The sequence below is a fragment of the Neolamprologus multifasciatus genome, chromosome 6 (assembly GCF_963576455.1).
Source record: "Neolamprologus multifasciatus chromosome 6, fNeoMul1.2, whole genome shotgun sequence".
NCBI lineage: Eukaryota > Metazoa > Chordata > Actinopteri > Cichliformes > Cichlidae > Neolamprologus > Neolamprologus multifasciatus.
Window position 1 is genome coordinate 29,177,062 of NC_140444.1, and position 15,853 is coordinate 29,192,914.

The 15,853-nt window shown below is 40.7% G+C and overlaps 2 protein-coding genes across 2 annotated transcripts; both read left to right on the top strand.

The window, feature by feature from the left end:
- The first annotated feature begins 90 nt into the window (after positions 1-90).
- LOC146517244 (cytochrome P450 3A40) lies at positions 91-6,315 on the top strand. The gene is made up of 13 exons (XM_085161599.1): positions 91-219; positions 309-402; positions 892-944; positions 1,118-1,217; positions 1,305-1,418; positions 1,600-1,688; positions 1,801-1,949; positions 2,053-2,180; positions 2,267-2,333; positions 2,416-2,576; positions 5,237-5,463; positions 5,580-5,742; positions 6,043-6,315. Exons 1-13 carry the CDS (start codon positions 149-151, stop codon positions 6,118-6,120), a joined length of 1,494 nt encoding a protein of 497 aa, XP_085017725.1. The 5' UTR covers positions 91-148; the 3' UTR covers positions 6,121-6,315.
- A 4,027-nt stretch (positions 6,316-10,342) lies between these two features.
- Positions 10,343-15,289, top strand: LOC146517245 (cytochrome P450 3A56-like). The gene is made up of 13 exons (XM_085161600.1): positions 10,343-10,474; positions 10,564-10,657; positions 11,083-11,135; positions 11,319-11,418; positions 11,506-11,619; positions 12,001-12,089; positions 12,371-12,519; positions 12,627-12,754; positions 12,839-12,905; positions 12,988-13,148; positions 14,211-14,437; positions 14,542-14,704; positions 15,010-15,289. Exons 1-13 carry the CDS (start codon positions 10,407-10,409, stop codon positions 15,085-15,087), a joined length of 1,491 nt encoding a protein of 496 aa, XP_085017726.1. The 5' UTR covers positions 10,343-10,406; the 3' UTR covers positions 15,088-15,289.
- Positions 15,290-15,853: the final 564 nt, after the last annotated feature.

The window sequence follows — 15,853 nt, forward strand, 5'->3', positions numbered from 1 at the left end:
CTGCTGCTATTGGTTAAACTCACACACACTTCCCTTTCTCATGCAACATGTGTGTGCAGCCCAACATAAAAAGCTCTGGTCAGGACGCTTGTGTTACCACTGAGAGAAGAGAAAAAACAGAAGAAGAGAAGAGAGAAACTTGGCAGACATGGCGTACTTCTTCTTCTTGTCCGCAGAGACGTGGACCCTGCTGGCTGCCCTCATCACGCTGTTGTTTGTGTAAGTTTTAAAGACTACTGGTTGTGTTCAGCTATTTCCACTTTTTGTTCTCCTTTTATTCTCTTACACCTGTTCCATGTTTTTCACAGGTATTCCTGCTGGACATATGGGACATTTAAGAGATTGGGAGTCCCTGGGCCCTCACCTATCCCATTTTTTGGCACCATGTTGAAATATAGAAAGGTGGGTAATAACACTTACACTGTATATACTGTATCCACTGTGGACTGTTTCAAATGTATGATCCCTATATTAATGTCTCAGATCCACACGTCACTTTGAATGCTGCCTGTGTGCGCAGTGTTAGATCAGTGAACCAGATTTCGTTGCTCTCTCAGTTTATCTACATTTTCCAAAGTCTTGGTAATAGCTTGACCTGGGTCATATTTGCATAATGATCCAAGTACTATTTTCTATGATTTGTAGAATAATTGAAAGATGACACATATTTTTTTTAATTGTGTTATCATCCTTCTCTGGTGTAGTTGAAGTCCGTTTGATAAGCCCCACCTTCTTTAACTTTCACTGTGACCTAAGGTCACGAACTGCCCCTGTGTAGCCAACACTACACACTTGATCTTTGTGTGATCTGGTGTTGTTCAGTGTTCTACGTCATAAACAGCTCATGATGTGTTTTAATAATTAGATCTTTTGTATCGCTCTTGTTTCCAGGGATTTTTTAACTTTGATGAAGAGTGTTATAAGAAATATGGGAAAATGTGGGGGTAAGTAGTGTTTTCTACAGTGTGTGTTTGTGTGAATCTGAATGCATATAGAATATGTAAATAGGTGAAGTTATTATCTGTGCTCCAGTTTTACGTGTGTGCGTGTGTGTGTGAACATGAAAAATGAACATATTAATTATTGTTTTATTAATCCCCCTTCACTGTTTATACAGCATTTTTGATGGCCGTCAGCCCGTGTTGTGTATCACAGATCCCGCCATGGTAAAAACTATCCTGATAAAGGAGTGTTACTCTTTCTTCACAAACCGCAGGGTTAGTAAGGACATTATACGACTCAGTCTCTTTTTAAAAACTTGACCTCCTGTCCTCATCACCAGCTGCTTTTGAATGTTATTACAGAATTTCCGTCTGAATGGGCCGCTGTACGATGCTGTGTCCATTGCAGAGGATGATCAGTGGAGGAGGATCCGCAGTGTCCTTTCTCCCTCCTTCACCTCTGGGAGATTGAAAGAGGTACGTCCCTCTCTCCCCTGAAAACAATACAATGCCAAAAAAGACATCTATTAACATGAATGCTCCCTTCTTTGGGATTTTGTTCAGTCCAAATGTAGATGTAGAAAAACAGTGGTACCTCTGTGCTGCTGAAATTGCATTCAGGGTTGACTTTTTTGTTTTTTGTCTGTTTGTGCCTCAGATGTTTGACATCATGAAGCAGCATTCAGCTGTCCTGATCAGCAGCATGAAAAAGAAAGCAGATAAAGATGAACCTCTAGAGCTGAAAGAGTGAGATCTCTCATACTGTTTTCATTTAAATACATCAGAAAAAGCGCAGATTCACCTCTTCTAAGTCTGCAATAATAAAGGTCATGTTTGATGTGTTTGTGTGGTTTTGCAGGTTTTTCGGACCCTACAGTATGGATGTGGTAACCAGCACCGCCTTCAGTGTGGACATCGACTCTCTCAACAACCCCTCAGATCCTTTTGTCACAAACATCAAAAAGATGCTGAAATTTGACTTTTTGAGCCCCATCTTCCTCACTGTTGGTAAAGTATTCATTACATTTTTATAACTGCAGCTCATGCATAGATCATCAATGCTGTCCTTCATCTTCCATTAATAAATATCCTCTTGTTTGTTTAATTTCAGCCTTCTTTCCTTTCATGGGTCCCATATTGGAAAAATTGGAGTTTTCCTTTTTCCCTACATCTGTGACAGACTTCTTTTACGCTGCGCTACAGAAGATCAAGATTGATCGTGAGGGCAGCAAGCAAAAGGTACGTCTGTGAGTTTGTGTTTGTACCAATAACCTGTTCTGACATAAAATCACAGCTGTTCTCAGACTGTGTTTGTTGACTTCCAGACTCGAGTGGACTTCCTCCAGCTAATGATCGACTCTCAGCAAAATAATAATTCCAAACAGGATAAAGGTGATACACGGACGCACGTCTCCACACATGGAAAAACCAGCTTAAAGCTGTTCTAACGTGTATATCCCTCCTACCTCCTCAGGTCTGACAGATCATGAGATCCTTTCCCAAGCGATGATTTTCCTCTTTGCTGGCTACGAAACGACCAGCAGCTCTCTCACTTTCTTGTCTTACAATTTGGCAACAAACTCTCAGGTGATGAAAAAGCTGCAGGAGGAGGTGGATGCAACCTTCCCTAACAAGGTACGTGAGAAGTGAGAACATCTGGAACTGAACAGCAGTCTTAAAGTGAGAAAAACCTTTCTTTGATGAGATCCCACCTTACTCCAGATTTAGGCTTGACTCATCTCCCCTTTAATGCAAACACACATCCTGATTTATACACGAAAATCCATCCATCCATTTCCCTCTATCCAGTTTAAGGTCGTGGGGTGATGGGGGCTAATTCAGCTGTCTCAGGGAGCTGTGATAGCCAAGGAGGGTTGCAAAGTTGTGTTAAAATCATTTCACAAAGACACAATAAACACAAGCTTAATTTTCAAACAACATAAAAAGTTCACAGAAGAAGAAGTCAGCTTTTAACAATGGTAAATGGTAAATGGCCTGCATTTGTATAGCGCTTTACTTAGTCCCTAAGGACCCCAAAGCGCTTTACACTGCATTCAGTCATTCACCCATTCTCACACACATTAACACACTGGTGATGGCAAGCTACATTGTAGCCACAGCTGCCCTGGGGCGCACTGACAGAGGCGAGGCCGCTGGACACTGGCACCACCGGGCCCTCTGAATGCATAATGATCAAGTTCATAATAAACCTCAAAATTTACCTATAAGAAGTTTTCTGTTTTTTTCTTTAATTTCTTTTCAAGGCTGTTTTAATTTAATTTCCTTTTACCTTATTTCGTGTATTTTCTTGGATTAATTACTACATTGCAATAGTGCATACAGACTCTCTCGACCAGAAATCCAAACAGCTGTTTTTAAATTGTACCACTAGAGGGCAGAAGAACTCCACAATAAGGTTGGGTGTCGTCACTGATTTCTATAATAGATTCAATTTCGGTTCACAAGGTTCCGATTTGATTCGATCCACGATTTGATTCGATTTAAATGGGGGAAATTTTGCGTCAGACAGTCAGAAATATTATAACTCTGATCATTTATCAGTACTGGCACTTGTGACACTTCATCAGAGGTGTGAGCATCACAGCAGATGCCTTTGTGTCAAAGTAACTGAGGATAAAACAGAAAAACATAAAGTAGATTTTCCTGGCCTGGCTTTTTATAGCAGATAACCTTAAAAATATTCTGCAGTAGATCATAAACTGAAGAAAACCTTGAATCAACATATGAACATTACCTGATGCTGCGGAAGTGAAGCAATGCAAAGTTACAGAGGTGTTATTTGAGACCAGTGTTGGGACTAACGCGTTATTAAGTAACGCTTTACAGTAACTACATTATTATTGTGGTAACGAGCACGGTAACTAATTATGCCAAAATCAGGAACCCGTTACTCTTTACTGGGATTTAGATAGGCTCGTGATTCGTTACTTCGTGTGGTGGCTATCAGGGAGCTTCCACAGATTCAGTAACATTAGCAAGTGGTGGAGGCCAGCAGGTGGATGAGGGAAAGTGGAGGCAAGAGGAGAGACCGGTCTGAGTGTCAGGTGAACTGAACTACAGGTAAGAAGTTATGACCTGCAGTCTATCTGGGTCAGATATAAACCAAGTTTAGTTGGAGTTTATTTTCGTTATGCTGACTTTTTCTTACTGCGTGCTAGCTAGCATGACGGAGTTTCTATACAGCTGGGTGGGTGCTATGTTACTGATGTTGAACTTTGTTCATAAGGTTAATTATTAGACTTGCCAACCGTCCCCTAAAAAACAGAATCGTCTAGTATTCAGAGAAAATATTAAGCGTTTCGTATTGAGGTGAAAAGGAGCACAGTTTGTCCCGGACTTCAGCTAGGATGAAAAAGACACAAAGCTGGAGTTATTCTGTGTCTTTGCTGCACAGCTGCCTCTTCTTTTCCCATTCTCTCCCCCTCCCTCTCCTGTTTCTACTTCAATCATGAAACTGATCAATGATCAGCTGATCAGCTTTTCTCTCTTGTTTGTTTATCGCCCACTTCGCCAGAAAGAGGAAACCAGCGGATGTCGTACTAAACAACAGCATCACGTTTAAGCTTGATCAGCTGTTGTTAGAATTTATTTTTAATATTACTTAATAGTATCAGCTGATGTTTGCTGGAACCACAGCTGTAAAAGCAGCTGGTCATGATATCAGTTTGGTTATCTGGTGAGAGGGAAACATGCTGATGAAACCAGGTGACGTCCTTACTGAATCATCAGAGCTGAACAGGTGATGGAGAAACAGGTTTACCTTTTAGGTGACAGGAATGAGTTGAAGGGAAGTTATGAACTGTTTCTGAGAGACAAAAAACACCAGGATCCTTTTTCCCTTACCAGCTGGTAACTGTGCACGGGCGGATCTAGCAAAGTTTTGCCAGGGGGGCAGGTAGGGCATTAACAGGGAGAGGGGGGCACAAGGAAATACTTTTCTTTCTTATTCTCATTTAAAATGTCTAGCTTTTAACAAATAATTATCTGAGTCTTACAACAAACGATTGATAGATTGATACATATACCATCAGAACAGAGTACATCACTGTCACAACAGCGTTTGTTTTCACTCAAAGGCTTTATGATTTTTCCTATAATGGCGGGCTGGTCTATAGTCAAAATGCCCGGGCCGATTTTTTGTCATGTTATTCAAGCTAAAATTGATTTTAATCGGAAAAGCGATAATTGAAACTCACCCCTACTCCACAAAAGTCCAGTTTGTGGGTGATAGCAAGAAGTGGCCCAGAAAGACATGTTTATGTGCTTGTGTTCAGGCTCCCATCCAGTACCAGGAACTAATGCAGATGGAGTATCTCGACTGTGTCATCAATGAGTCTCTCCGATTGTTCCCCATTGCTTCACGTTTGGAGCGTGTGGCCAAGGCCAGTGTGGAGATAAATGGCTTTGTGATTCCAAAAGGTATGGTTGTCATGGTCCCCACCTGGCCGATGCACCGGGACCCCGAGATTTGGCCTGAAGCAGAGAAATTCAAACCTGAGAGGTACGGAAAGGATTTACATGAAGCTCTGTGGGATATAACCCCGTTTCTGTTGTTAATATACTGCGTGTGTGTGTGTGTGTGTGTGTGTGTGTGTGTGTGTGTGTGTGTGTTTTCAGGTTCAGCAAGGAAAACAAGGAGACAATTGATCCGTACAGCTACATGCCTTTTGGAGCAGGCCCGAGGAACTGCATTGGGATGCGATTTGCTCTGGTTGTGATGAAACTTGCAATAGTGGAGATCCTCCAGAGGTACAGCTTCTCTGTGTGTAAGGAGACCGAGGTGAGAGCCCAGATCATCTTCTCTAACTGTTATTGACTTTTTTATGCTGTATGACGAGCCCTGTCCCAATATTATTCACGGCTAGTTTAATAGTGATATGGACGATGCATCCACCGTGTATATGAGTCCAAAGATAAAAAGCCACAAACTGACACAGCACTTTCATAAAACAATTGGATTTTACGCATTTCTACGTTTTCCATCAGCTTTCCACCTTAAGTTGTTTGGAGATCTGAAATAAGAAGGCAGAGTTTTGTGTGTATTTGTCATTTATTTGTTATTTATGTTACTTCCTTGCAGATCCCCTTTGAGCTGGACATCCAAGGTCTGCTACAGCCAAAACGACCAATCAAACTGAAGCTGGTGCCACGTTCTTAACCTTCCTGCTAAAAATGAAAATGACGAAGATTCTCTTCTTAATTGTGCTCGTTACAAACCTTTTGTGTACAGAAGCAAATGCTAGTTTTTTACCGAAACAGTACAAGAGTGTACCTCTGCATCTTTTTTCTTAACTGAGTGACAGATGAACCATTTTACTGATCTTTAAAATCAATAAAGAGTGTCCAGATTCTTCTACTCTGTCCTGTCATTTTTATGTGCTGCAGATAACTCTGAATGTAATCATTTTGCTGCTCACAGTAGGAAAATAAATGTTAAAGTTCAATTTTATGTAGTTTCCAACAACAGTCAACTCAAGGCATTATATGACCTAAAGTGAATGCCCTACAGTACCAGAGGGAGACCCCATAATTGCTTTAGTTAAAGGTTTGGTGATGATGTGGAGGACAAATTTCTTTTGACCCGCAAGACACAGCGAGCAGAACGAGGCTCAGGGTGGGGCCTGGTCGGGGGCACAGAGAGACCACAAACAAGAAATAGGAAAAAAGTGAAAAGAGAAAAAAGTTAATGATGTGCAACTTTGGCAGATAAATGTGTGGGGAGTGAAAAGAGGGGGATGGAGAAGAAAGAGTCTGTGCATCATCAGAGGTCTGCCAGCAGCCTCAGGATCACCTGATCCAGCCTGAACTATAGGCTTTTTCAAAAAAACTAAAGTCTGAGCTAAGAGAAAGCTAGAGAGGTTCCACAGTCCAGTGGCCTGATAGCTGAATGAGCTGCCTCCCATTCTACTTTTAGAAACTCTAGGAACCAAATAAAACAAAAACAAAAAAACCCGCTGAGAGCAAAGTGATCTAGTCTTTAAGATATGATGGGATCAGATCATTCAGGACTTTGTACATGTGGAGGATTTTAATGTGTATCACTTCATTGGTTATTATAACAGACTGTTGGATGTTTTGTTTCAGCCGGTGTTAATTTCATGTTCATGTTCTCACCCTGCGGTTGGTAAAGGAGGTCAATCAATCAATATTTATTTCTATAGCACATTTAAAAGGGACAGTCTCCAACAAAGTGCTTCACACAAGGCAGCAAATCGGTTTACAGCAAATGGCAACAAAAACTGTTATAAAACAGTTACAGTAACAGTTACAGTTACATAGCACAAATGCAGACTGGGAGGAAGTCAGAGCTAATTTGCTTCAAAGGCTAGAAGGAACAGATGAGTTTTGAAGTGTGATTTAAACGATTGAATGGATTCTGACATGCGGACATCGATTGGAAGATTATTACAGAGTTTAGGTGCATCAATTGCAAAAGCTCATTCCCCTCTAGTCTTTTGTTGGGGCCTTGTTTGCACTAAGAGTAGCTGGTTAGAGGATCTAAGTGCTCTCTTGGAGCTAAACACGTCGAGAATGTATGTTAGGTAACTGGGCGCCAAGTTATTGAAAATTTTAAAAGTATTGGGGTGATGTGATCAGGCATTCTGGTGCCAGTTAAGAGGCATGCTGCAGCATTTTGAACTAACTGGAAACGCTGGACGAGAGGGAATTTGAGGCCCAAGTACAGAGAGTTGCAATAGTCCAGTCTAGAAGTGATAAAGGCATTGATAAGCTTTTCAAGGTCTTTATGCAGAATATAGGGCTTTGCCTCGGAGATTTGGCGTAGCTGGTAAAAACTCGTTTTCACAACTGAAGACACTTGCTTGTCTAATTTGAGGGAGTTATCAAGGACCACTCCAAGATTTCTAAAGGTATAAGAGAGATGGCTGGCATAGTGTATCAGTTAGCTGGTCCTGGGAAATGTGATTATCAAAAACAATAATTTAGAGTTAGAGAGTTTAGTAATTGCCAATCTTTAACTTCCCGTAGACAGTTGAACGGACTGGACATCCGGATTCAGGGGGAAGTAGATTTGGATGCAGTCAGCATAACAATGAAACAAGTTATTATGCTTTTTGAAAATGAGTCCCAAGGGCAGCATGTACAAAGAAAATAACGTAGGACTTAGCACCGAGCATACCACAACGGAAAGGGGCAAAAGAGGAGGAGTATCTCCCCATGGTGATGGAGAATGACCTCTCAGGTAAGTATGATTTAGACCAGCGGTCCCCAACCTTTTGCGCCACGGACCGGTTTATGCCCGACAATATTTTCATGGACTGGCCTTTAAGGTGTCGCGGATAAATACAACAAAATAAAACTAGTACCGAAAGAAAGAAGATTTATTCATAACACATGTGAAAAGACCCAGGAAAACCGAGTTAACGATAAAAACGATAACAAAATAACACTGAAAACCGTTAAAAACCCTGAAACCATACAGGCTTCACACCTGAGCCTCAACTCTCGCGGCCCGGTACAAGCGACTCACGGACCAGTACCGGTCCGAGGCCCGGGGGTTGGGGACCGCTGATTTAGACCATGAAAGGACATTACCTTTAAGCGCGACTACATGCTCTAGCCTTGCCAGGAGAATATTGTGATCAGCCGTATCGAAAGCTGAGGTTAAGTCTAATAAAACTATACCACTGAGCGCCCTGAATCAGCAGTTAAAAGGAGTATGGTAGGACTTGACTTAAGCGGTCAAAGAAGTGCAGGAGACTGATGCTGTCCAGTGTAGCAAGTGATTTATTCACCATTTTGTGACCCAAACAATATTTACAAAGAAACAAATAAGAAACTCAACTCTATAATTAACTCAGTTCAAATAAACATAACTGAACTTAAATCAACAGAAATTAAGGTCAAACTGCTCACAGCTACACTGACCTGAACATTTTCTCCTGAAACACCCGAGTTCTTCTGCTTAACCAAACAATTTCTCCTCTGGACTATTCCATTCAGTATGTAGGTAAGATGAACATGATTATATTCAAACCTCTACTACTCCTCTTTACTGGCAACATGAACTCTGTGGTGTAATCAATACATATTACAACAATAAATCTATTTCTTCATAAACCCTCTAAAATCATCTTTATTAAATTATAAGAGTTCTTCCCCTTCTGCACTTGGTCTCTTCCTGTGACCTCAGATGAACCCAGAAGGTATAAAGCAGGAAGTAAAACTACATTTCCTCCTTTTATTTCTGGAAGACAGGTAGGTAAGGTAAGTTTTAAACAATACAAATTAACAGCTGAAATAAATAACATGTTAACTTAACAAACTCGTAGGGATTGATTTAGACCAAGATGTTATATTATATAATCTGTAAAAGTGCAAAACATAAACAAACCCGGGATAGTAGATGTTTGCCTATTGCAGATTACATGTGAAATATGGTTAAATCAAAACAAGAATGTTAACTAAGAATATAGACAAATGGTCTCCTCACCCACTTTGTCACAAGGAGGTCATTAAGTAAAGTAAAGTAAAATTTTATTTATATAGCACCTTTCAAGATAAAATCACAAAGTGCTTTACAAAGGCAGAAAACAGACATTAAAATCTCAAACAAAACAAAATCAACCAAAAGCAAGTTTAAACAGATATGTTTTTAACTGCTTTTTAAAAGACATGACTGAGTCCACAGATCTCAAACTCAAAGGGAGCGAGTTCCAGAGTCTGGGAGCCACTGATACAAACGCTCTGTCACCTTTTGTTTGTTTAAAAACTCTTAATAGCGCTGTCTCAGTACTGTGACGCAGTTTAAACCCAGACTGGAATTTTTCACTGATTCCATTAGTCTCTAAGAAGGCCAGTAATTGATGAAGGACTATTTTTTCCAAGATTTTGATCATAAAAGGAAGTTTAGAGATCGGCCTATAGTTTGCAAGAACATTAGGATCAAGGTTACTTTTCTTGATAATAGGTTGCACGACTGCATGTTTGAAGGCAGTTGGAACGCAGCCTGATAACAGTGATGAGTTCATTAGGAGTAAGATACAGGGTCCAATGATGTTCAGAACATCCTTAATAATACGGGAAGGAAGAATGTCGTGCCTACATTCAAATTCCAAATACAATAAGATTAAAGTTAAAACAACAAAACCTTTATGCTAATCACCGCTGTTTTTATTGCATTGTTTTGCTTCTTTTGTTTGTTTTAAACTCATAAAGTACAAAAATGAAGGCCTGAAAACTGCAGGGTCACAAACAGCAGAGATATTACTCGTGATTATGATGCAGTAAATGCTCCTCAGTCTTTCTCTCTGTTAATTATTCACTTGATGCTCTCTGCTGCTATTGGTTAAACTCACACACACACTTCCCTTTCTCATGCAACATGTGTGTGCAGCCCAACATAAAAAGCTCTGGTCAGGACGCTTGTGTTACCACTGAGAGAAGAGAAAAAACAGAAGAAGAGAAGAGAGAAACTTGGCAGACATGGCGTACTACTTCTTGTCCGCAGAGACGTGGACCCTGCTGGCTGCCCTCATCACGCTGCTGTTTGTGTAAGTTTTAAAGACTACTGGTTGTGTTCAGCTATTTCCACTTTTTGTTCTTCTTTTATTCTCTTACACCTGTTCCATGTTTTTCACAGGTATTCCTGCTGGACATATGGGACATTTAAGAGATTGGGAGTCCCTGGGCCCTCACCTATCCCATTTTTTGGCACCATGTTGAAATATAGAAAGGTGGGCAATAACACTTACACTGTATATACTGTATCCACTGTGGACTGTTTCAAATGTATGATCCCTAAATTAATGTCTCGTTGCTCTCTCAGTTTATCTACATTTTCCAAAGTCTTGGTAATAGCTTGACCTGGGTCATATTTGCATAATGATCCAAGTACTATTTTCTATGATTTGTAGAATAATTGAAAGATGACACCTATTTTTTTAATTGTGTTATCATCCTTCTCTGGTGTAGTTGAAGTCCGTTTGATAAGCCCCACCTTCTTTAACTTTCACTGTGACCTAAGGTCACGAACTGCCCCTGTGTAGCCAACACTACACACTTGATCTTTGTGTGATCTGGTGTTGTTCAGTGTTCTACGTCATAAACAGATCATGATGCGTTTTAATAATTAGATCTTTTGTATTGCTCTTGTTTCCAGGGATTTTCTAACTTTGATGAAGAGTGTTATAAGAAATATGGGAAAATGTGGGGGTAAGTAGTGTTTTCTAAAGTGTGTGTTTGTGTGAATCTGAATGCATATAGAATATGTAAATAGGTGAAGTTATTATCTGTGCTCCAGTTTTACAGGTGCGTGTGTGTGTGCGTGCGTGTGTGAGCATGAAAAATGAACATATTAATTATTGTTTTATTAATCCCCCTTCACTGTTTATACAGCATTTTTGATGGCCGTCAGCCCGTGTTGTGTATCACAGATCCCGCCATGGTAAAAACTATCCTGATAAAGGAGTGTTACTCTTTCTTCACAAACCGCAGGGTTAGTAAGGACATTATACGACTCAGTCTCTTTTTAAAAACTTGACCTCCTGTCCTCATCACCAGCTGCTTTTGAATGTTATTACAGAATTTCCATCTGAATGGGCCGCTGTACGATGCTGTGAACATTGCAGAGGATGATCAATGGAGGAGGATCCGCAGCGTCCTTTCTCCCTCCTTCACCTCTGGGAGATTGAAAGAGGTACGTCCCTCTCTGCCCTCCCTCCAGCTTTTGTTTGATGCTAAAGAAACAAAAGAAACAAAAAGCAATTCATAACCAAACACTCTGTCACTTGTGCTGAAACTAGATTAGAAAGAATAGAAAGCGTTGCTTTTCACCTTACTTGGTTTCACTGTTTAAAAGTATTTTGGGAGTTTTTTCTTAGACCCATTCAGTTTATATAAGTAGTAAATATAAGAGCACGAGGGAGACATACAATGCAAAAAACATCTATTAACAGATTTTGTTCAGTCTCTAACAGTGGTCCCTGCCCCATTCTCATGGACTGGTGATCTACAAAAACAGTGGTACCTCTGTGCTGTTATAATTGCATCCAGGGTTTTTTGTCTGTTTGTTCCTCAGATGTTTGACATCATGAAGCAGCATTCAGCTGTCCTGATCAGCAGCATGAAAAAGAAAGCAGATAAAGATGAACCTCTAGAGCTGAAAGAGTGAGATCTCTCATACTGTTTTCATTTAAATACATCAGAAAAAGCGCAGATTCACCTCTTCTAAGTCTGCAATAATAAAGGTCGTGGTAAATGGTAAATGGCCTGCATTTGTATAGCGCTTTACTCAGTCCCTAAGGACCCCAAAGCGCTTTACACTACATTCAGTCATTCACCCATTCATACACACATTCACACACTGGCAATGGCAAGCTACATTGTAGCCACAGCTGCCCTGGGGCGCACTGACAGGTCATGTTTGATGTGTTTGTGTGGTTTTGCAGGTTTTTTGGACCCTACAGTATGGATGTGGTAACCAGCACCGCCTTCAGTGTGGACATTGACTCTCTCAACAACCCCTCAGATCCTTTTGTCACAAACATCAAAAAGATGCTGAAATTTGACTTTTTCAGCCCCATCCTCCTCACTGTTGGTAAAGTATTCATTACATTTTTAACTGCAGCTCATGCATAGATCATCAATGCAGCTGCTGTCCTTCCTCTTCCATTAATAAATGTCTTCTTGTTTTTTTTAAATCAGTCATCTTTCCTTTCATGGGTCCCATATTGGAAAAACTGGACTTCGCCTTTTTCCCTACATCTGTGACAGACTTCTTTTACGCTGCGCTACAGAAGATCAAGATTGATCGTGAGGGCAGCAAGCAAAAGGTACGGCTGTGAGTTTGTGTTTGTACCAATAACCTGTTCTGACATAAAATCACAGCTGTTCTCAGACTGTTTGTTGACTTCCAGACTCGAGTGGACTTCCTCCAGCTAATGATCGACTCTCAGCAAAATAATGACTCCAAACAGGATAAAGGTGATACACGGACACACGTCTCCACACATGGAAAAACCAGCTTAAAGCTGTTCTAACGTGTATATCCCTCCTACCTCCTCAGGTCTGACAGATCATGAGATCCTTTCCCAAGCGATGATTTTCCTCGCTGCTGGCTACGAAACGACCAGCAGCTCTCTCACTTTCTTGTCTTACAATTTGGCAACAAACCCTCAGGTGATGAAAAAGCTGCAGGAGGAGGTGGATGCAACCTTCCCTAACAAGGTACGTGAGAAGTGAGAACCTCTGGAACTGAACAGCAGTCTTAAAGTGAGAAAAACCTTTCTTTGATGAGATCCCACCTTACTCCAGATTTAGGCTTGACTCATCTCCCCTTTAATGCAAACACATATCCTGATATTTACGCGAAAATCCATCCATCCATTTCCCTCTATCCAGTTTAAGGTCGTGGGGTGATGGGGGCTAATCCAGCTGTCTCAGGGAGCTGTGATAGCCAAGGAGGGTTGCAAAGTAGTGTTAAAATCATTTCCCAAAGACACAATAAACACAAGCTTCCTTTGCAAACAACATAAAAAGTTCACAGAAGAAGAAGTCAGCTTTTAACAATGCATACTAAACAAGTCCATAATAAACTCCCAAATTTTCTTATAAGAAATTTTATTTTTTCTTAAATTTTCCTTTCAAGGTTGTTTTTATTACGTTTCCTTTTATCTTATTTTATGCATTTTCTTTGATTACTTACTACACTGCAATAGTGTATACAGACAGTCTCTCCACCAGAAATTCAAACTACTGTTTTAAAAAGGGGAAAGGTTAATTGGAAACTCTAAATTGCCGATAGGTGTCAATGGTGACCTGTCTGGGGTATACCCTGCCTCTTGCCCTATGACAGCTGGGGCAGGCTCCAGTGCCCCCCCCCCCCCCCCCCCCCAACCCAACCCAACCCAACCCAACCCAACCCTGGAAAGGACAAGTGGAAGCTAATGGCTAGATGGATGGATGGATGTTTAAGATTTTTACCACTAGATGGCAGAAGAACTCCACAACAAACCGCTCAGTGGCTCAGAATGACATCACAGTTTAACTCAATTTGAAACAAGATTATTTACTGATCTAACACATTTTGATGTGCAGTAAACAAACACAACCTGTCTGGCTTTTATCACAAAACTAAACTAAATCTCACAGTAAATATGTTATAGTAATATTGAATTATATTATTTTACTTAATAATATATAGTCATATATATTGTAAATCAGAAACAATGTTCAACAATGTCTATCATCCATCAGTGTACACACTCATGTTTATGTGCTTGTGTTCAGACTCCCATCCAGTACCAGGAACTAATGCAGATGGAGTATCTCGACTGTGTCATCAATGAGTCTCTCCGATTGTTCCCCATTGCTTCACGTTTGGAGCGTGTGGCCAAGGCCAGTGTGGAGATAAATGGCTTTGTGATTTCAAAAGGTATGGTTGTCATGGTCCCCACCTGGCCGATGCACCGGGACCCCGAGATTTGGCCTGAAGCAGAGAAATTCAAACCTGAGAGGTACGGAAAGGATTTACATGAAGCTCTGTGGGATATAACCCCGTTTCTGTTGTTAATATACTGCGTGTGTGTGTGTGTGTGTGTGTGTGTGTGCGCGTTTTCAGGTTCAGCAAGGAAAACAAGGAGACAATTGATCCGTACAGCTACATGCCTTTTGGAGCAGGCCCGAGGAACTGCATTGGGATGCGATTTGCTCTGGTTGTGATGAAACTTGCAATAGTGGAGATCCTCCAGAGGTACAGCTTCTCTGTGTGTAAGGAGACCGAGGTGAGAGCCCAGATCATCTTCTCTAACTGTTATTGACTTTTTTATGCTGTATGACGAGCCCTGTCCCAATATTATTCACTGCTAGTTTAATAGTGATATGGACGATGCATCCACCGTGTATATGAGTCCAAAGATAAAAAGCCACAAACTGACACAGCACTTTCATAAAACAATTGGATTTTACGCATTTCTACGTTTTTCATCAACTTTCCACCTTAAGTTTTTTTTTTTTTTTTTGGAGATCTGAAATAAGAAGGCAGAGTTTTGTGTTATTGTCATTTATTTTACATGTCACTTCTCTGCAGATCCCCATTGAGTTGGGCATCAAGGAGCTGCTACAGCCAAAACGACCAATTAAACTGAAGCTGGTGCCACGTTCTTAACCTTCCTGCTAAAAACAAAAATGACAATGAAAGATTCTCTTCTTAATTGTGCTCGTTACAAACCTTTTGTGTACAGAAGCAAATGCTAGTTTTTTACCGAAACAGTACAAGAGTGTACCTCTGCATCTTTTTTCTTAACTGAGTGACAGATGAACCATTTTACTGATCTTTAAAATCAATAAAGAGTGTCCAGATTCTTCTACTCTGTTTTGTCATTTGTATGTGCTGCAGATAACTCTGAATGTAATCATTTTGCTGCTCACAGTAGGAAAATAAGTGTTAAAGTTCAATTTTATGTAGTTTCTAACAACAGTCAACTCAAGGCATTATATGACCTAAAGTGAATGCCCTACAGTACCAGAGGGAGACCCCATAATTGCTTTAGTTAAAGGTTTGGGTGATGATGTGGAGGACAAATTTCTTTTGACCCCGAAAGACGCAGCGAGCAGAACAAGGCTCAGGGCGGGGCCTGGTCGGGGGCACAGAGAGACCACAAACAAGAAATAGGAAAAAAGTGAAAAGAGAAAAAAGTTAATGATGTGCAACTTTGGCAGATAAATGTGTGGGGAGTGAAAAGAGGGGGATGGAGAAGAAAGTCTGTGCATCATCAGAAGTCTGCCAGCAGCCTCAGGATCACCTGATCCAGCCTGAACTATAGGCTTTTTCAAAAAAACTAAAGTCTGAGCTAAGAGAAAGCTAGAGAGGTTCCAAAGTGCAGTGGCCTGATAGCTGAATGAGCTGCCTCCCATTCTACTTTTAGAAACTC